Source organism: Lepidochelys kempii, chromosome 2 (genome assembly GCF_965140285.1).
Source record: "Lepidochelys kempii isolate rLepKem1 chromosome 2, rLepKem1.hap1, whole genome shotgun sequence".
Taxonomy (NCBI): domain Eukaryota; kingdom Metazoa; phylum Chordata; order Testudines; family Cheloniidae; genus Lepidochelys; species Lepidochelys kempii.
In genome coordinates, this window is record NC_136381.1 from 188,969,440 (window position 1) to 188,989,422 (window position 19,983).

General features: G+C 41.7%; 2 protein-coding genes across 5 annotated transcripts in view; one reads left to right on the plus strand and one right to left on the minus strand.

Moving 5' to 3' along the window:
- ULK4 (unc-51 like kinase 4) overlaps window positions 1-5,450 on the plus strand; it is a 388,775-nt gene extending 383,325 nt beyond the window's left edge. For all 3 annotated transcript variants that reach the window (XM_073333132.1, XM_073333131.1, XM_073333133.1), the window contains 2 exons: window positions 203-291; window positions 4,661-5,450. In XM_073333132.1, the coding sequence (XP_073189233.1) occupies window positions 203-291; window positions 4,661-4,724 (153 nt within the window). In that variant the 3' untranslated portion in view covers window positions 4,725-5,450. The remainder of the gene's footprint in view (window positions 1-202; window positions 292-4,660) is intronic.
- A 3,432-nt stretch (window positions 5,451-8,882) lies between these two features.
- CTNNB1 (catenin beta 1) overlaps window positions 8,883-19,983 on the minus strand; it is a 32,697-nt gene continuing 21,596 nt past the window's right edge. For both annotated transcript variants that reach the window (XM_073333135.2, XM_073333134.2), the window contains 14 exons: window positions 19,499-19,726; window positions 19,054-19,307; window positions 18,721-18,959; window positions 18,437-18,638; window positions 17,950-18,094; window positions 17,227-17,330; window positions 16,807-17,145; window positions 16,144-16,302; window positions 15,107-15,226; window positions 14,434-14,584; window positions 14,234-14,355; window positions 10,930-10,990; window positions 9,924-10,143; window positions 8,883-9,656 (listed from right to left, as the gene is read on the minus strand). In XM_073333135.2, the coding sequence (XP_073189236.1) occupies window positions 9,935-10,143; window positions 10,930-10,990; window positions 14,234-14,355; window positions 14,434-14,584; window positions 15,107-15,226; window positions 16,144-16,302; window positions 16,807-17,145; window positions 17,227-17,330; window positions 17,950-18,094; window positions 18,437-18,638; window positions 18,721-18,959; window positions 19,054-19,307; window positions 19,499-19,718 (2,325 nt within the window). In that variant the 5' untranslated portion in view covers window positions 19,719-19,726 and the 3' untranslated portion in view covers window positions 8,883-9,656; window positions 9,924-9,934. The remainder of the gene's footprint in view (window positions 9,657-9,923; window positions 10,144-10,929; window positions 10,991-14,233; window positions 14,356-14,433; window positions 14,585-15,106; window positions 15,227-16,143; window positions 16,303-16,806; window positions 17,146-17,226; window positions 17,331-17,949; window positions 18,095-18,436; window positions 18,639-18,720; window positions 18,960-19,053; window positions 19,308-19,498; window positions 19,727-19,983) is intronic.

A 19,983-nucleotide genomic window follows, 5' to 3' on the forward strand; every position in this document is an offset into this window, starting at 1 on the left:
GCAGTTAAAATCCAATCTTGTTCAGTAAAGGGGTTTACTTTTGTTGGGTTTGTGTAATGCCACATGCCATTTAAAACTGTAACAATTGCTATGACTTGTTTCTGTCCTCCTCGCCGCTTCCGCCCCCCCTACACACAAAAAAAAAAGACTAAGAAGAATTTCTCCCTAAGCCTTTGATAACTGTTCTTTCTTTTCATTCCAGATAACTTCAAACAAGAAGCACTCCGAGAGCCTGAAGAATGATGGTGACAGTCTTATCCAAATTCTAGAGAGACTGGCCCAAACTGCCAGGTGAGTTCCCTCAGGCTTTCAGGAATTTCCAGGGCTGAGAGCACTCCCCTCCCCTTTTGTCTGAGATGGTCTTCTCTTGTAATCACCTCATGTGCGCTACAAGCTTCTCCTGTTACCAGCCCTCCCCTCCCATACACTCCTGTCCTCAAAACTCCCTTTATTCAAAGTTTTCTTGCTTTTTTTGTTGCTGCTGTTGCGGTGTACTTTGATCCCAGATGTGGCTAGGCCATAGGTATGTCAGACACTTTCTTTTTTTTTTTTAAACCGCTCACCTCTTCATAACCAGATACTGGTTTATTGTTCCCCTATACAGTGTACTGGCAGCACATGGCTTTGTGCCCTTTCTCAAAGTAATGGTGGTGGTAAAAGCAAAATCCTTTCAAATGCACAGCTGAGGAGGACAAGAAATATTCTTCTAAGAATGCCGAATGTCTTTCAACTAAGACTTAAAACTGAGGTCCTGACCACTTCTGAAAAGTATCTTGGCATTCTTTGTAAGAATAGAGGTGTTAATCCCAGTGGCCTGGTCAAATCCCAACACTCTACCTGCCTAATTCCCCTTGCACTCTCAAATGGACACATTTTTGTGCTCTTTCCCTTAAAATGTTGTTCTTTGTTGCTGTGAACTGCTAGGCTGCATTTCACTGCTGGGTGAAATGGTTCCCATGTAAAGTTTATAGATGATTTTTTGCAATGCTTTGGGAATCTTCCTGGTGTCCTTTGTGCACATAAATACAAGCTTTGTATGAGTCAATGTTGTAGGCTCTGTTCAGGTGGAGTTATGAAAATTGGCCTCTCAACTCTATTGTAGAGTAAGTTGTATTATTTTTTGGAAGGGGGGAGATGTTTGAGGAAATGTAACAACCACTGGTACCGTGATGGAGGGGTTTGTGAAGCTGTGGGATAGAAGTGGTGTGGAGAAGGAGATAGAGCTTTCCATAAATCAAGTTTTCAGAAATCTGCTTTCCCTCTTCTGTATTCAAGTGCTGAGTTGCATTTCCTGTTATCAACTACATTACCAGAGTAAAATAAAATGGCAGATCCCCCTAAAAGAGACACTAGCACCATCAGCTAAAGACAGTGACAAGTTCTTAAAATTCCTTTTCAGTCTCTGCTGTAGCATTATTTAGTTAGTTAACTAAGGAATTATAATTCACTCCTTTAACCCTTTCTAATCTTTGTCTTGGCTTCCTCTAATTGTTTACAGTTTTAAGCTTTCTTTACACAAGAAACCAGACACAACTGTTTATTTAGGGCCCTCCTCTGTGCGCCTTGCTCCAGCAAAATGCCCATTGGGCTAAATCCTAAGGAGCATAGAAGCTCCTACCCAGCCTGACCAATCCCAAGGATGGTCAAATTGGCACTGTAGTTGTGGAGCAACTCCTCAGCTGCCCCATGGTCTAGCCCTGCAGCAGCCACAACAGGTCAATGGGAGCTCATGGAAATGAAGTCCTCTCCCTGTCCTCTGTGGAATTTGCTTCTCTGGGACCCTTGACGCTAATGCTGTCTTGTCTAGACTCTAAGTTGCTACAACTGAGGTGGAGCAACAGGAAGGGCCTGAGAATCTGTGGGCTCTAAACCCCTTCAAAAATGGTGTTTTTGAGTCTAGGGGGTTCTGCAGTCTCTTATGTATAGGTTCCCTCTTTCCCAAAATGTTTGCCAGTGCCTAATAAACTTGGCACCAGCTTCTCAACCATTCATTGAAACCTCCAAGCTCCTTCTGCCCAGCTGGGCTGTGCATCAAACTGGAAGCATTTCAGAGAAAGCTACCACTAATGCCCTGGACCTATGCCTTTTTTCTAATAGTCTAAATTTAGCTGCCAGACCTCTCCTATATATATGTACGAGATTTAGCTGATATAAGAATGCTTCTGCCTTTCAATTTCATGAAGACCAGTTGTAGTCCTTTACGAAATCTCCCACTATAGTGGAGGGAATGAGAGAGGCCCCAACAGAATAACATGTATGTCATGTTTAAATAACATGTATGTCATGTTTAAATAATCCACATAGAATTCATTTCATCTCTTCATTTTGCACTTCAAGATTTGTGGTTTTTTGCTATTCATTTTTCCAATAAAGAGGATGAATTAATTTAAAGAAAGATGTTCAGGTAATAAGGCTTCTGGTTTATACTGCTGCTCAGTAAGAAACTCCTTCTAAAAGGAAAGTATGGATCAACAACTCAAGCAGCGTGGTCAAATACATGTTCTTAGTCATTCAATTGATGCATGTCACAAGCTGAAGCCAAGGAACCAATGAATCCATACTGACCCACTTTCACAAGGCAGGAAAAACTAAAGGTCAACTGCAAAACTAAGCTTGAAACTATAGTAAATAACAAAATTGTCAGACACATAGATGAACATAATTTGTTGGGGAAGAGTCAACATGGGTTTTGTAAAGGGAAATCATGCCTCACCAATCTACTAATTGAGGGGGTCAACAAGCATGTGGACAAGGGGGATCCAGTGGATATAGTGTACTTAGATTTTCAGAAAGCCTTTGACAAGGTCCCTCACCAAAGGCTCTTAAGCAAAGTAAGCTGTCCTGGGATAAGAGGGAAGATTCTCTCATGGATCAGTAACTGGTTAAAAGATAGGAAACAAAGGATAGGAATAAATTATCAGTTTTCAGAATGGAGAGAGGTAAATAGTGGTGTCCCTCAGGGGTCTGTACTGGGCCCAGTCCTATTCAATATATTCATAAATGATCTGGAAAAGAGGTAAACAGTGTGGTGGCAAAATTTACAGACAATACAAAATTGCTCAAGATAGTTAAGTCCCAGGCAGACTGTGAAGAGCTACAAAATGATCTCTCAAAACTGGGTGACTGGGCAATGAAATGGCAGATGAAATTCAATGTTGATAAATGCAAAGTAATGCACACTGGAAAACATAATTTCAGCTATACATATAAAATGATAGGGGTCTAAATTGGCTGTTACCACTCAAGAAAGATCTTGGGAGTCAGTGTGGATAGTTCTCTGAAAACATCCACTCAATGCTGCAACAGCAGTCAAAAAAGCAAACAGAATGTTGGGAATCATTAAGAAAGAGATAGCTAATAAGACAGAAAATATCATATTGCCTCTATATAAATCCATGGTATGCCCACATCTTGAATACTATGTGCAGATGCGGTCGCCCCTATCTCCAAAAAGATATATTGGACTTGGAAAAGGTTCAGAAAAGGGCAACAAAAATTATTAGGGGTATGGAATGGCTGCCATATGAGGAGAGATTAATAAGACTGGGACTTTTCAGGTTGGAAAAGAGACAACTAAGGGAGGGTATGATAGAGGTCTATAAAATCATGACTGGTGTGGAGAAAGTAAATAAGGAAATGTTATTTACTCCTTCTCATAACACAAGAACAAGGGGGCAACAAAGGAAATGAATAGGCAGCAGGTATAAAACAAACAAAAGGCAGTATTTCTTCACACAACACAACAGAACTCTTTGCCTGGGGGTGTTGTGAAGGCCAAGACTATAACAGGGTTCAAAAAAGAGCTAGATACGTTCATGGAGGCTAGGTCCATCAATGGCTATTAGCCAGGATGGACAGGGATGGTGTCCCTAGCCTGTTTGCCAGAAGCTGGGAATGCGCGACAGAGGATGGATCTCTTGATGATGACCTGTTCTGGTCATTCCCTCTGAAGCACCTGGCACTGGCCACTGTCAGAAGCCAGGATACTGGGCTGGATGGACCTTTGGTCTGACCCTGTATGGCCGTTCTTATGTTCTGAGGTCAAGATAGCCCATAGTTGCAGTAATTGTTTCACTAGACCAGCAGTGGTTTGTGTGGGGTGAACACCCAATCACAGGTTGGAAAACTATTAGCAGACAAGAGAGGTAGCAAACCACTGCACTCACTGATGGAGGCAGTGAACTGGGTCTGAAAAGTGCAGTGCTATGTACAGCTAGGACAATTCTACCTTTCCTGTAGCAGGTTAAAAAAAAGATACGTCAGCAGAGTTGCCTCCATCTGCTGACAAACTCACCCCCCCCCCCCCCCAAGGAATGTGCATTGAAAAGAAGCCAAAGATTTGAGACATTTTTCCACCAAACTATTGAAGAAAATGTAATAATTACGTCTTTCCTTTTTCAGAGCGAGACTTAGCAGGGCCCCAAGCAAGCAGTTCTGTAAACATGAACTCAAGGGATCACATTGATACGCATGCCTTGCTCCATGTTGAAATATCCACAGTATCCTAACAGAAAATTGGTTTACACAGGAGTTATCCAAAGTGGATTCCCTCATCAGGCACTTTCCAGCACAAGTGAAAGTCTCATGTGTAGGACAACCACAGAAGTTAGATGAGGTGTTTTACCTTGAAGATTACTGTCTTTGTTTTCTTCTTTCCCAGCTCCCATGCCGATATTGCTGTTGCTGCCTTGGCTTTTGAAATTCTTAGAACAGTTGGACGCTAAAAGATGAAGGCTACCAGATCAATCATCACTCCACAGGCCTGACTGTGCACAAAACACTGGCACGGTGAATTCCTCAGTCTTGTTGTAGGATGTTTTTGAATGAGTGTTGTCCTAATTTGATAAGAAAACTATTGTGTGTATGTATTCACTGGCTTATCTATTTAAAAGGAAAAAGCGGGGAAAACTTGCTATTAAAAGAATAAGCATTTGTCCATTATCTTGCTTACATTAGCACAACCTATGGTTTGAGGGGATTTTTTTAAGTGTCCTACAGCCATGTTTTGAAGAATATAAATTAGAAAAATTTTATTTCTTAATTATTTCACAAATATGTTTGGGGGAGAAACAGTTCTCATTCCACCTGAATTGTGGTACATTTGCCAAGTTTTTGATCAGAAATAGAATGCCTTAGCTGATGATCCTCATTTGAAACATCACCTATAACAAACTGTAGAATACTTTTGCACATGTAAAGATTTCTGAAGTGCTTTGCAAATGTTAATGACTCAATCTGAAAACACTGCAGGGAGTTGGTATCATCCCCTTTTACAGATGGAAAATGAGCACAGGGAGTGAGTGATTTCCAAATGTCCCACAGAAAGTCTGGGATGGAGCCAGGAACAGAACCCAAATCTTCTGGCACTAGTCATGTAGTTTAAAGGCAATTTGTAAAACCAAATACAGTGTTCCAGTTAAAAGGGTACAATAAATGACTTTGCACTTCTATATTGCAGTGATTTTTGGTTAACCATTGCCTTACACACAAGTCAACTTGTGGCACTTTTCTTAAACTATTTTGATATACTTCAGTATGTTCCAGATTCTGTTTGGTCTATAAGGAAAATACTGTTAATTAAAAAATTACAAACTGGGAAAGACCAAGCTACCTCCCTCACTCTCCTACTTAATTTTTCCACAAAGTTGTGCTCCTTTTGACACATTTGCCACAGTAATGATTATAACATTACAAAATTAGCATTAATTTCACAGGAGGGTTAAATGCCTACTCTGACATTTGCCTGCAAAAGTAAAGCAGTAGAACAGCTACTGAATTTAGATAAGGCATTGCAGCTTGTTAGCAATTGTTTACATTAGCAGCTCCCATACAGATATTGTTTCTTGGGCTTTGAAATTCTCTGAGTTAGACATGGAAAGATCAGTGCAAGTATCACACCCTACACATTATAATCACTTCTTTTTAATTAACAATAGCTTGTTTACAATGGCAGGAACTGTTAAGAATGTTGCATAAGTCACTAGATTTGTTTTTAGTCTAGTTCCTATTTAAGTGACTGGGAGTCCTTCAAAATGTACATGGTAACTACTGACTGAATAGCTAGCCAGAGTGCTTCATGCCATTCCCAGTGCCTCCCTCAGTGACTTACAGAGTATCCTTAAACTAGTGAAAGTACATTTGAAGCCCAGCCTTGTGTTCTAACAGACAGGTATGCATCCATGCCCTAGCAGGCTGCCATGACATGTATAGGTTGCATTAAGTGGCTAGCACTTGCAAAACTGACTTGTTAGGTACCTATTATGTTTCGCTGGGCAGCTCCTGTATTTATGCTGATTTCTCTTGTGTTTGTCACTTTAGTGTAACTGATTTGCTAGAATGAACCCTAGTTTTTTTTCAACCTATGCTATTTTAGGTGGGTATTAAAAGATTCTATAGAAAAGGTTATTTTCAAACCATCTGATCTGACCTTACACTAATGTGCACTGGGCTCAAGTTTGCTGCCTCTGCAGGCTCAAGTGTGTTGTCAAGGTGGTGACTGCAAGCTAAGGCTCAAAGGAATGGCTTTTTTCTTCATCTCAATCATACTGAGTTGTTTTACTGCTGAAGCCTAGACTAGATGCTTCCAAACGCAGGGTTTGACTCCTAATTTCCTGAGCTTGAGTTTTGGAGCAGGTCCTGATGCAACATTAAATGCAGCTGGCTAGTTGACCCCCATCTTTTTAAATATATACATCTCCTTTAGCATACCACTGAGGGGGGCTTGCTACCCTCACAGGAGCTGTAGCTACCAGGAATCAGAGAAATTGTGACACTGAAGCATATCCTGACCCCCTACATGGGGTAATAGGTAGTAACATTCTTCAGTAAGTTGCCTGTTTTATCTCTGCTTAAAAGTAAGTTGTCAACAGCAACCCTTCATATTTAATTGCAGTCAACTGGAGGAAATCTGTTCAAAACATTACCTCTCATGGATTTCTGGAAACAGTCCTGAGTGGCTGCAATACCAGCATTCCCTCAGCAGGTCTGCCTACTGCTGTGTCCCTTTCCTGACAGTGGATAAATTATACCTCTCAACCTACCAGTAGGTGACAGCTGCCCTCTTGACAAGGACTTGAAGGCATCCACTGTGAAAGGCACAAGCTTTCACAGCTTGTGTTAAAGAGCTAGGCTCATACAGAATGCAGTCACAAACATCCCCTTTGTGTAACATACATCCTCTGCAGATTACCCCTGAAAAATGTTGACAGACTAGTTAGTTTTAAGAAAGGAAGAGGAGGACTTTTTTTTTTAAACTACATCCCTCAGTTTAGGTCAATGGCAGACTATGGGGTGAAACCCTGCGAACACCTTAGCTTAGACTTGTCCCTCAGCTATGGGCTTGCTAGCCCCCTTGTCATTTTGCAGCATGTTATACTCTACAGTAAGTGTGTGTTTGTTTCCATCCACGGCTCTGGGAGAAGTGTGCTCCAGTAGCTTGTAAACAAACTACCTATCCAATCAAAAGCAAGCTTACTACCTGTACAGGTAGTAGCCTAAGCTCTAGCTTTAATTTAAATGAGTAGAGCATGCAGCAGTTTACAGTTAACTCACTTGTAGGGGAGGATGCATACTCTTGGAAAGTTTCAGAGTAACAGCTGTGTTAGTCTGTATTCGCAAAAAGAAAAGGAGTACTTGTGGCACCTTAGGGACTAACCAATTTATTTGAGCATAAGCTTACATCCAATGAAGTGAGCTGTAGCTCACAAAAGCTCATGCTCAAATAAATTGGTTAGTCTCTAAGGTGCCACAAGTCCCTCCTTTTCTTTTACCCTTGGTAAGAGTGACTCACAGGTTTATGAATACAGGTGCTTGGGTAAGATCTGATCCAACTTTCTGTACCCTGAGCAAGATGGGAGGTGTTTTTAGTGTAAACTTATTTTGCTGACTCCACAATGGGAAGGGAAAAATGCCACAAGTACACACTTCAGGCAGTGGGGGGGGGGGTTCTCATGTGTGTGCTGTAGATGGGAGTAGTGCCTGAGTGTGAGAATTGACAGGATAGCAAAGGACATAGCCTGTTGCAATAGTGCAAAGCATCTGATAGTAAAATACCTTTGAAATATTTTCCTGTCAGCTTTGTTTGACAAATATTTACATAGAAAAGTTAACTGAAATCTGTAACAAAAACTTTAGTGGAGCAAGTAGCTCTATCCTCAGAGGAAGCAGATATCTAAATTCAGATCAAGGCAGAGGCATAATTAGGCCACAGCTCTCTTCCCTTGAATGAAAGACTTGTGTTCTACAGTTCATGAATTTTTTTCATGCAGAATTAAGAATATCCTTATTAGATGATACTTGCTTCTTGGTGTAGATGGTCTATATTCTCTGAAATATGGCAAGCCAGGTTTTAGGCACAGGCCAAATGCTTGTGGGGCTGGTCCTTAAGTTTATGCTTGACACAGGCTCAGTTCATTTAGCAGCATTGTACCTTTGAATCTATAATTCTTCATGTGCTTGGTATTACCATTTGCTAGAGCAAAGTAATTAAAAAACCCACTAAAGCCAGAGGTGATTGGATACTTGTTTCAGGGTTGATGATGTTGTGTATATACACAAGTATCAAGATTGTTAAGCAGTGGTAAGTTAACTCAGGGGAGTACTGCAAATAGTTTGCTTAGTCACACTTGACTAATTCTGCTAAAAAGAAGAAATCTCCATGATTTGGCCTGCAGCACTGGTTCTTCTAAACTGAAGAGACTACTGAAGTTGCTTTGTTTTTGGACTGCAGTTCAGTCCTGTTTGATTTGTGCCATGCTACCCCTTCCTATGCAAAATATGCAAATTGCTGTAGGAAGTTAGTTTGGGGGGGGGGGGGGAGGGAGAGAATCACCCTGCAGATTAAGCTATATGTTTCCCATTTCAAATAATCTGAGACAGCTGAGTGAATTAAAAGTTTACTTTAATCCTTTAACCACTTTTGCTCATGAAGCATCTGTGTCACAGCAGGCTACAATAACTTTGGGATAAAAGGCAACTGGTAAACTGTCCAACACAAGGTTCCGAACCAACAGTTCTTAGTGGCCCCTACCCAGACACATCCCAGATAAAGTTTTTGATCAAAAACATGAAATAGATCCACCTGCTTATTTTAAGCATATTAAAAAGGAAACTAATTGGACCATTTCTATTTCTCTATTTTTATACAAAAAGGCTACACAATGTTACACTTTATTCAGAATACAATTAGTGATTATGAATTAGTGTTCTACACCATTACTCGATCCTTAAAAGTTAGAAACTGCTGTAGCATATTCACTATAACTTAAACACTACGAGAGACTTTAAAAAAAATCCTAACAGTTACAGCAAAAAGAAAAGTCTACTTTCAAAGCAAGCAAGGTCAGTACCATTACAGAGGTTTTAAAAAAAAAAAATATTTTTTTTTTTTTTTTTTTTTTAAACAAGCAAGGCTAAGGTTTGATAAATTCCATCTTGTGATTCTCTTGTGCATTCTTCATTTCTGAGTCACTCCCAAAATCCATTTGTATTACTCCTCGACCAAAAAGGACCAGAACAAAAAGTTTACTTCAATTGTTCCCATAGGAAACTCAGCTTGGTTAGTGTGTCAGGCACTTTCTGAGATACTAGCCCACCCCTCGAGCCCTCTCAGCAACGCTACAGGCCAATCACAATGCAAGTTCATTCAGACGATACAGCTGTGTAGGAAGAAAAACAAGGACCTGTCAGTGCTGTAGAGTTATTTGCCCACATGTTAAAATTGCATAAAGCTGGAGCACAACACACTGAAGTTAATCACTTCCACACTTCACAGCAGGAGTCAGTTCAAGTGCACAGAAAGTACGAGCTTCAACATACTCAAAATTCAGTATTTTGATAGGAGTTGGACCCATTTAAGCCATTCCCTCCCTGCCAACCAAGTCTTCAGTTCACAAGGTTGTTTTATTCAAGTTTGAGCTTCTTACCTAAGGACGATTTACAGGTCAGTATCGAACCAGGCCAACTGATTACTGTCACCTGGAGGCAGCCCATCCATAAGATCCTGGGCATGTCCCAGATCTGGCAGCCCATCAACTGGGTAGTCAGCACCAGGGTGGTGGCCACCCATTTCATGCTCCATCATAGGGTCCATACCCAAGGCATCCTGACCATATCCGCCAGAGTGGAAAGAACGGTAGCTAGGATCTAAGAGTTAAGGGTGGCAGGGGAGGGAAAAAAGCAGAATGTTAACAGATGTTAGATGCATCAAAAGCTGCAAATATCAGGGATAGAGAAGATTGTTGTAGCCATCTAGTTTCTTCTAGTTCAGCCCAGCTGAACACACAAATTTATTGCCTGGTCTAATACCCATCCAATTGAATGAGACAGCCTTTCAGTGTGGCTCTGCAGACAAAGCATACTGCAGTCAAAAGCATGAGCAAATTCCAGCCAAGCCAGTAGTCTGCATAAACAGTACTGAAACCCAACACAGCAATACTGCAAGAGAACAAGCCTGCTAACTGCAGATTTGCTTCTTAGGTTGCTAGTCAAAATGCCTTACAATCCTTAAGACATGATAGCGTTCTTCAAAGCTGTAGACTACCAGGGTACAAACCACCACGCTTTGTTTTAAAGGAAAACTGTAATTTAATTCATATTTAGAGTAAATGGGAATGTTCAGAAACACCCAGTGTTGTTACTCTTCATAGAGAGGATACTCATTGAGACTCCCCAGCACAAGGACCACCAGTTTTCTGTTTAAGAGAGAATACAACTAACTGAACAGGATGTAGAATGTTGCAAAGCTAGTTATTACTTGCTATTCAAGATGGCAGTTTCCCATCTGACTGCCAATTTGTGGTATTGAAGTGAAGCGATAGATTTGCTTTTCTCAACTGGCATCTCCTGTATTACTTGCAGTTCTCCTTTAAAGGCACTGAATTTAGCCAGGCTTAAGTTTATTAGGAAATGAGGGAAATGGAACAGACATACCATCTGGACGGTATCCAAGAGGCTCTCCCTGGGCACCAATATCAAGTCCAAGATCTGCAGTCTAAAGAAGATGTGGAGTGTGAAAAGCAAGAAAGGAGGGAGAGTTAAAATTTCAGTGACAAGCTTTCATCCATGAGTTGTACCACATGTAGGCAGTTATTTAATTTTAGACCCAATATTTAGGTTTAGAGTTTTACCAACCTGATATCTCCCTGTAAGCTGGATTTCAGACAGACACTCCTGTTTGCCACAAATCCTACAGCATAGTTTTGCTTAGAACCAGAAAAAGTTACAGGCCCTATAATTTGAGGGCCATATAAGGGCTTGTCTATGCTATGGAGTTAGTGACATAACAGTGATGCCACAGCACTCTGCACAGCGTAGATTCACACTACAGCAACAGAAAGGATTCTTCCATTATGTAGCAACTCCATCTCCCTGAGCAACAGTGGCTAGGTCAACACAAGAAAGCCAAGGTTGATGGAGACAATGTCTACACTGAGGGGTTAGGCTGGCATAACTGCAGTGGTCAGGGGTGTGGTGGGGGGAGAACACTACACCCCTTAGCAACATAGCTAACTCAGCTTAAGTACAGACCATGCTGAAGATGGGGTTTTTTGGGGGCCGTTAAAGTCTAACACACTACACACACACCCCCAAACACCACACCATACACTGTTTGGCCACCTATGAATATACCCACTATAGAAGAATGCAATGACCTGCAGATTTTATAGTATTTGGTTAGAAATAGAGAGTCCTGCAAACAGAAGAGGTTATTATTCATTAAAGTAGTAATAATTCAGTGGTTTAAGCCAGAGGTTCTCAAACTGGTCTGTGAGCTCCATTCAGGTGGTCCATGGATAGTTCCCTCTAAGATGTATGCCTGGATGGCCACACAAGAGAATGGAGGGCAACCAGAATGGAGGGAATGCCTGGACCCTGGAGAAAATGCATATGTAAGGGGAGGGAGGTGAGAAGGAGGAGGAGATATGGGATGCAGCTGCTGGGAAGAGACCCATCCCTCTCCCTCCCAGCCCAACTCAGGGGCTGCTGTGGTCAGGGAGGAGGGCACATCCTTCACATTAGAAAATTAAGACTACTGATATTAAAATATGAGTTGTGTGCTTTTACTGGTATAACAAAAAAAGGTTTTTTAAATAAGCGCTTTGGATAAAAACGCTATAACAGTTATCTAACAGTACAAACATTTGGCAAGATTAAGGGGTCCGAGACCCTCAGCAATTTTTAAAGTGGTCCATGAAAAAAAAAGTTTGAGAACCACTGCTCTAATCCATAATAAGATCCTGAGTGGCCACTCAAGTTTATCCTATACCAGCGTCACAGAGAAGCTTTGTCTGATTTTGTCCCTTCTCCTTACAGAGGGATCAACAGGGAGCAGTAAGGAGCAGCTACAGTATAAAGCATCTCCTTTACTGCAGGTTCAGTGTTTCTCCTTTGCTCCAGCCTTGGGCATTGTATTGCTCTTAAAAAAATGCCTTGTGGGCAGTACCATCTCGAGAACCTTCAGAGCTTCTCCAGGACCACTCATGCTCCCCTGTCCTTAAACAGTCAAGACTGCTTCAGATTGTGCGCTGTATACCTTGGGACCAGGTATCAAAAATCATTGTGTTATACCTAGAAACTACTCATTTGAAACCCCAGATATTTAAGTAGATCAGGAAATGTCTAGGAAGACGCGATCAGGTTTTATCTTTTAATTTTTTTATGGCTTGTGGACTCCTCTGTGCTAACCCCAGAAGCTTTTGTTTTGCTTATAACCTTTAAGCTGGACCGCAAGAAATTGATGCTTAACCATTGTAAAAAGAAAAGGAGTACTTGTGGCACCTTAGAGACTAACCAATTTGAGCATAATCGTGAGCTACAGCTCACTTCATCGGATGTAGTTGCTCTTTTTAAAAATCTAGCAATAGATTAAGTTCCCAGATGTATTTTCTTCCTTTTGTTTTAAAATTTACTTTTTTTTTTTTAAAAAAAATTGGATGTGTGTCTTAAGAGGTTTTTGCACGTTGTTTAATTAGCTGGTGGCAACAGCTGATTTCCTTGTCAGCTCTTCCAGGGTGGGGGAGGACTTGAGGGTACCCCACAGGAAGGAATTCCCAAATGCACCTTCCTGGGTTCAATGGGTTTTTGCACTTGGTGGTGGCAGCATCTACCAATCCAAGGTCAGAAAAAAAAAAACCACACCAAAACTTTCAAGTTTACAGCTTAATACAAGGCTGGAGTGGCAAGCATTAATTTTTAGTGTCCTTGCGGGCCCCCACCTTCTGCACTTGAAGTGCCAGACTGGGGGGGAAAAAAAAAAGCAGGCACCACCATGAAGAACCCAAAATAAGGAACTTTAACATGCCACTCACTTATTGTTCTGAAGCACTACACCAGCCAAAAGCCTTTAAAATAGAGAATGCGTGTGGGTGAAACTGTTATACTTGTAACACTATTTAGATGATGCGTGTTACTTTGTGACTGAGCGCTCATCTCAGGTCCTTTGTAAGTGAATAATCCAGAAGACAGTTTTAAGAGAACTACAGCTACATTTTTACATTAATTACCAGATCTAAACTGTGCAATTTCATCTTGTTAGGGGCAGTGCATTTTAAAAACAGTCAATAAATATGCCCAGCCTGGCCAAATTGTTGCAGCTTATACAGTTGGCAGAAGCAGTTTTGCCAAGAAGTTACTTGACCTAAACCACAATACAGAATAGACTAAGAAAGGAATTACATAACTGGTAAAGATTTGTAATTTTTTTTTTTTCTACAAACATGTACAGAGGCCTTTAGAATCTGGTCTGACAATATCCCTTCAAGGTATACCTAGGGAAGCAAAGACTGAGTCAGTTGCTTCATTAGTGTTTCTCAAAAGAAACAGTTACAACAACAAATACCATGATAACTAGGTCAAGTTTGTGTTTATTGGGATGGGAGCAGGGGGAGGAAGAGGAGAGAGATCAGGCCAAGTCACTCTTGATATCTGATGGGGGGAGGGAGGAGCTGGGGAAGGAAGAAAGGAAAGGAGAGAACCAATTCCAGCTTGAGGAGGAAAAACAGGGTCACCACAGTACACACACTTAAGCCTTTTTTTCCCCCCTTTTAAAAGAGAAAAAAAAACACAACCTGCTCTTGGATGTGCTGTGCTCAGACAGGGGAAATGCAGCCTGGTTCTGAACAGTCTAGAAGGCTCTCCAGTAGCAAAAGGGAGAAAAATCTGAAGGCATCAGAAAGGTCACATGGGAGTGAAGGCTTTTATAGGAATAGGAACAAAAAACGATGCTATAACTCACCTCATTCCAAGCCATTGGTTCAGTTCTGAATAGAGAGCTCGTCAACTCAACTGAAAGCCGTTTCTTGTAATCTTGTGGTTTATCCTCAGACATTCTGAACAACACTGCAGCTGCATATGTTGCTATTGAAAGCAAGCAATAGATTTTGGTACAGCCCTTGCCATTTCAATGATTAAGCTTTCTTATTTTTCTTCACTTACCAACACCTTCATTTCTAGAGTGAAGCAGTTCTGTTAGAGGAGCAGTAGCTCCCTCTGCTTCAATGGCTTCAGCTGCCTCCTTATCTTGAGCCAGTTCACAGAGTACTCCTGCAGCTACTCTCTGGATATTCTCGATGGGAGAATACAGCAACTATAACCACACAAGTATGTGAGCGTAAGTGTTTGGACTTTGATAAACATGCCATTTTGAGGACAGCTACAGAATAGTGGCTAGAGGTAACTACTTTAGTGCTACTAAACAAAGGGGTCTAACCAATTTGGTAAGCCATCCTCCTTTCCCCAGCAATAAGTAGCTAGCTTAATATCAATATTGAGCTAAATCTTGACAAGGATGAGGTGCAAGCTGCCTTTAGTAGACTGCAAGAGGGCAAGTTCCAGAGCCAAAAGTTCACTTCAAGGAGGTGAGCCAGGTAACAGAACAAAATGAGTATTCTGGCAGAACACAGCCACCATCCCACTGTAATAGAAGCCCTCAGGATGTATCTGGTTCCCTGTTAGTCAGGAGTGCTGGGATCATTTCCTTAGTCACACAGGCAACTGATCTGGGCTCATCAGTATAATGCTGAATTGATGGGCCAGATACAACATTAAAAGGTCGTGTCCTAAGGCTTTTTTCATGCCAGGAAGACAACTCTCAAAAGTTATCACTTACCTGCACAAATAGTGGAATGGTATTTAGACCCCGGATTACAATTCGATTGTGAACATCTCGTGCAAGGATATGAAGGGCTCCAGTACAGCCTTCAACTATCTCCTCCATACGCACACCCTCCTGTATAGGGAAATATACATAAAGGCTAGTATTGTACTTTTAAGAGGTGGAAGATTTTAAACGGTTAGGATTGGAGTTTGTTGTAGCGTTATTGTCTAAAGGGGGCCATCTGGGCCTCAACAAGTTTGAGTATGCTTTCCTTTAGTTTGTTGCACTGGCAGCTGCTACGACAACTCCTCTCTCCAGGCTGAGAGTTAATTTGTGCACTTAATGCAGTCTGTGGTCTATCTATTGGTTACAGCAGGCTTATTGGTGTGAGCTTACCAGGCTACTTGACTTGTGCATTAATTCTATCTTGGGAGACAGGGATAGAGGGCCAGGGGAAGAGGAGAGGCATATACAGATCTTCTAGTGGCAGAGAATCTTAAAGTTACAGAAGTGTTTAGTGCGCACTCAAGTTCATATACCGGTCAGTGATGTTATTCAACATTTCAGATTAATTTTGGTGCATGTGTGTGCATAGTTCTGGTAAGACAAGATTGTTGAGTAGCAGGTGATGTCCCTACCTCTGGTTAGTTGGAAAAAGAAATTCTACTCTTCCCCCGATTAGGAAACAGGTGCACAGTCTACACCTAATAACCTTACACTAAATCTCTTGCTCAGTAAATGAATTAAACAGGCTCTCCCAGACTCCCCAGGGATCCTCAGCTTTAGGGGAGACTGTCTGGACAAGGTGTGCAAGAGCGTATACATGACTTATCCAGATCTGTCCAAAATGCTAGTTGGACTGCAGAAAGTAGGTGCTTGTTACAGACTAATTAATAGTGAATTAATCTCAACATTTACAGCAAGTCATTTTAAGGTTGTAGAAAACCTCATTTTCTGCTATGCTTAGACATAAGTAGCATGCCTTGACTTCCAAGAGGAAAACATCCTGCAACAGTGTCTTGTTTCGCCACTACCTCTTAGTAACTTACCACAAACTGCTGTTGAGTTCCACCCATAGATGTGCGACGCTGGGTATCCTGATGTGCTCTAACCAGCAACTGAACTAGCCTTGGAATGGCACCTTGTTCACGCAGGGGGGCATGATTGGCTGGACAGAGAGCAAGATTGCGGATCAGGCCAACAGTAGCCTGCAATTGGGAAGAAGAAAAAATTAAGAATTTACAGCAGTGAGTCTTAATTCTGATGTTGTAGCGAGCAAATCCTTGCAAGAGCTATTTTCAAGCTGTTTAATGCCTTGTCTACATTGCCACTTACAACACTGAAACTTACTTTGTTTAGTGGGGTGTTAAAAAGCACCCTGAGCGATGCAAGTTTCAGCGCAGTAAAGTGGCAGTGTAGACAGTGCTCCAGCACTGGGAGTCACATTCCCAGTCCTGGCATCTCTTCCCTTCATGGAGGTGGTTTTATTACAGCGCTGGGAGAGCTCTTTAATGTCAGTGTTTAGACATACCCTACGGTTAGTCTTCCCACCCATCCTAGACAGGTAACCATGGATGTTCTCCTGTAGCTGAGCTTGAAGACAAGGTTCAAAGCAATCTCAAAACTCAAGTGTTGAATACACCACATTCTACTAATACATTGTTCACTTCACTAAACATGTTGCTACATATGCAACAAGTTTATATGTTTACCTTGATCAGGGGCCAGTGAGATGGTGGGTGTAAGAGTTTAACCACCACTGGAAGTCCATAGTGAAGACGTACTGCATTTTGTGCCATCTCAGCTTCCTGATGTCTACTAGTGAGGTGACGAAGTGCACAGATAGCAGGTTCTGTGATGTCTTCCCGGTCACCAGCCCGAAGAACAGTGCGCACAAGAGCCTCAATACCCCCAACTTGGCATACCATCATCTTGTTCTTATAGTTGTTGCAGGTAAGGTTAGAAAGGATGCCAGCTGCACAGGTTACAACATTGATATCATCTGACCCTAGAAGCTGAACAAGTGTTCCTAGAAGGCCTTCCATGCCCTCCTGTAGAGAGGGAAAGAAAGTGTTGTAAACTACCACCAACCAGTGTTGGTTTTGTTCTTGATCCCTAGCAGAACCACTTACCTGCTTAGTTGCAGCATCTGAAAGATTTCTGAGAGTCCAAAGACAATTCTGAACAAGACGTTGGCTTGGATCTGTAAGGTGGAGTCCCAAAGCCTGCATCCCACCTAGAACAAGATGCAAGTTAACTCTTCAGTGTTAAGCCTACAGCCTTTCAGAGGCAGTAGTTCTGTATATCCTGATCTTGCAAAGGGCTGAGTAGCTTCATAAGATGGAGAGCACCTTCAAATCCACCTGAATTTAAGAGGTAATGGAAGGCATTCCGTACTTTGCAAGTACCTCCAGCGTCGTCATCATAATGAAGATTTCTATACTGCAACAGTGAAGAGTTTGCCACACAAAAAAGTCTTAAGTCTCATTAAACAGTGTCCATACACTTAACTATGAGTCTTCAGCCACTTTAATTCTGGCAGACGAATTAACTCTTAGCATATAGTATGTTATTATGGACTACTCAGTCATTTATTGTAGAATACTTGTCTTGCGACTGTCGGGAAATCAAAGCTATACCGGGGTTTACTCATATTCAGTTATGTTGGTGGCCCTACAAGAGCTACAGCTCTAATTTAAGCTACTAATTTCTAAGGAGAGAGGTATTTTACACTTAGTTTGTGTAAATCTTTCCATAACATCAATTCAGATCCTTGTGGGATGGCATGTATTGGTACTAGAGTACAATATTCACATGCAGCCATTAGCATGGATACAGCTAATCTGGACACTTACCAGCTTCAACAATAGCAGGTTTGTTACTAGAGCAGACTGAGAGCACCTTCAGCACTCTACTTGTGGTCCATAGTAGCTTCTCATAGGTATAGGTCCTCATTATGTTTACTAGAGCCTGGGGTCCACCACTGGCCAGAATAATCAACTGCAAAGGAAGTTTTATTTAGAGCTTAAGATGAAAGTTATGAAACCCAGTCTTTCCATGGTCATTCATTCAGTCTTCACATGCATGGGCAATAACCTGGATGGATAATGGCCATTCAATGGCCTCTAAGTGTTTGTTTCTTATACTCTAGGAGACAATGTTTGGCACCCTTGCTGAAGCAAATCTTTTCACCTCTAGATGTGGTTGGTCCCTACATGTGAAGGGAGAAGGTTCTTGATAAGTATCCGCCATGACGACACTAGTGTCATATCTGTCTGACAGCCCAGAGACAGACCGTTAATAGTGCATCTGCTCACGAAAAAGTTGGATGTATTCATTTACCTTGCTTTCTTGATTGCCATAAGCTAAAATCTGAAGGCAATCTGTTGTGATGGCCAAGAATTTAACATTTGTCTTGTTGAGCAAGGCAACCATTTTCTGCAGCCCACCAGCTAGACGGACAGCCATTTTGGCACCTTCCTGATGCAACAGGAGGTTGTGCAGAGTAGTTATAGCATAGAACAGCACGGAGTCCACTGGGGAACTAAAAAACAAAACAAAGGAAGTGAGCACCTACACCTATCAGTATTAAATACAGGTAAGTGTTGCAATGGTAGTCCACATACCCAAGCATTTTAACCAGAGCAGGAATGCCTCCTGATTTGAAGATGGCCAACAATCCTTCACGGTGATGTGAGAGGTTGTGTAGTGTACCTGCAGTGCAACGAGCTGTTTCCACATCATTTGTATTTTGCATGGTACGCACAATAGCAGATACCATTTGAGGAGAGCGCATGATAGCATGGCGGGAGGCTTCCTTTTTGGACAACTGATGAACCATAACCGCAGCCTTGTTCACCACCACCTATATAAAGTATGAAGCAAGCTTTTAGTTTTAGCTAGTCATTTTAATGACACTCTGCAAATCGGCTACATTAACCTAGAGCCTACACATGTACCTGGTCCTCATCATTCAACAATTTGGTCAGTTCTGGGATGGCACGAGTTGCAAGTTCTGCATCATCTTGATAATTTATCAAGTTAACAACAGCATGTTTTAACATCTGGGATGGCTCAGCCAGGCGCTGCACGTTAGTTGGATGAGCAGCATCGAACTGTGTGGAAGGTATCTGCATGCCTTCATCCAGTGTTTCAGGGAACATAGCTGCACGCACTCTCTGTGCTCTAGTCATTGCATATTGTCCATCAATGTCTGAAACAGAGGTAATAGACTTTGCTTAAGACTGGACAGAATAGAAAAGAAAGAGTAGGAAGTCTAACAAGACAAGGGACACCAATTAGTATTTAAATTTGTAGAATTAAGCAATCTTGACTTTACTAGATGAGTGTCAGTTTGCAAGTCAAACAAACAATTTAATACAACAGAATGGAAATTTTCCTTACCAGCTACTTGTTCCTGGGTAAAGGACTGAGAGAACCCCTGTTCCCACTCATACAAAACTTGGGTGGTATCAACATCATCCTCTTCAGGATTCCCCTTGCCACTCAGAGAAGGAGCTGTTGTTGTGGCACCAGAGTGGATACCAGAGTCAAGATAGGATTGCTGCTGCCAGTGGCTGACTGCTGCTTTTCTATCGGGCTCCATTGCCATATCCAATTCCATCAAGTCAGCTGCAAGAAATCAGTGTTGAATATATAGACCACTTGTTTATTAGGCAAATTTTAGTCATAAGAAGATGCAGCGTGAATTGTTACAACTTTGTATTTAATTTGGAAAGAGCGGAGACAGTTGCTTCAGACTATGAGGTTTTAACTTTATGCCAGTTCAGTTAGCTCAAGACCCAAGCAGAACATTAAGCAGAAACAGGCAGCCCCAAGAGAACTGGGCAATAGAACTCTTGGTGGTGCATCCAGGACGTATAGGGATT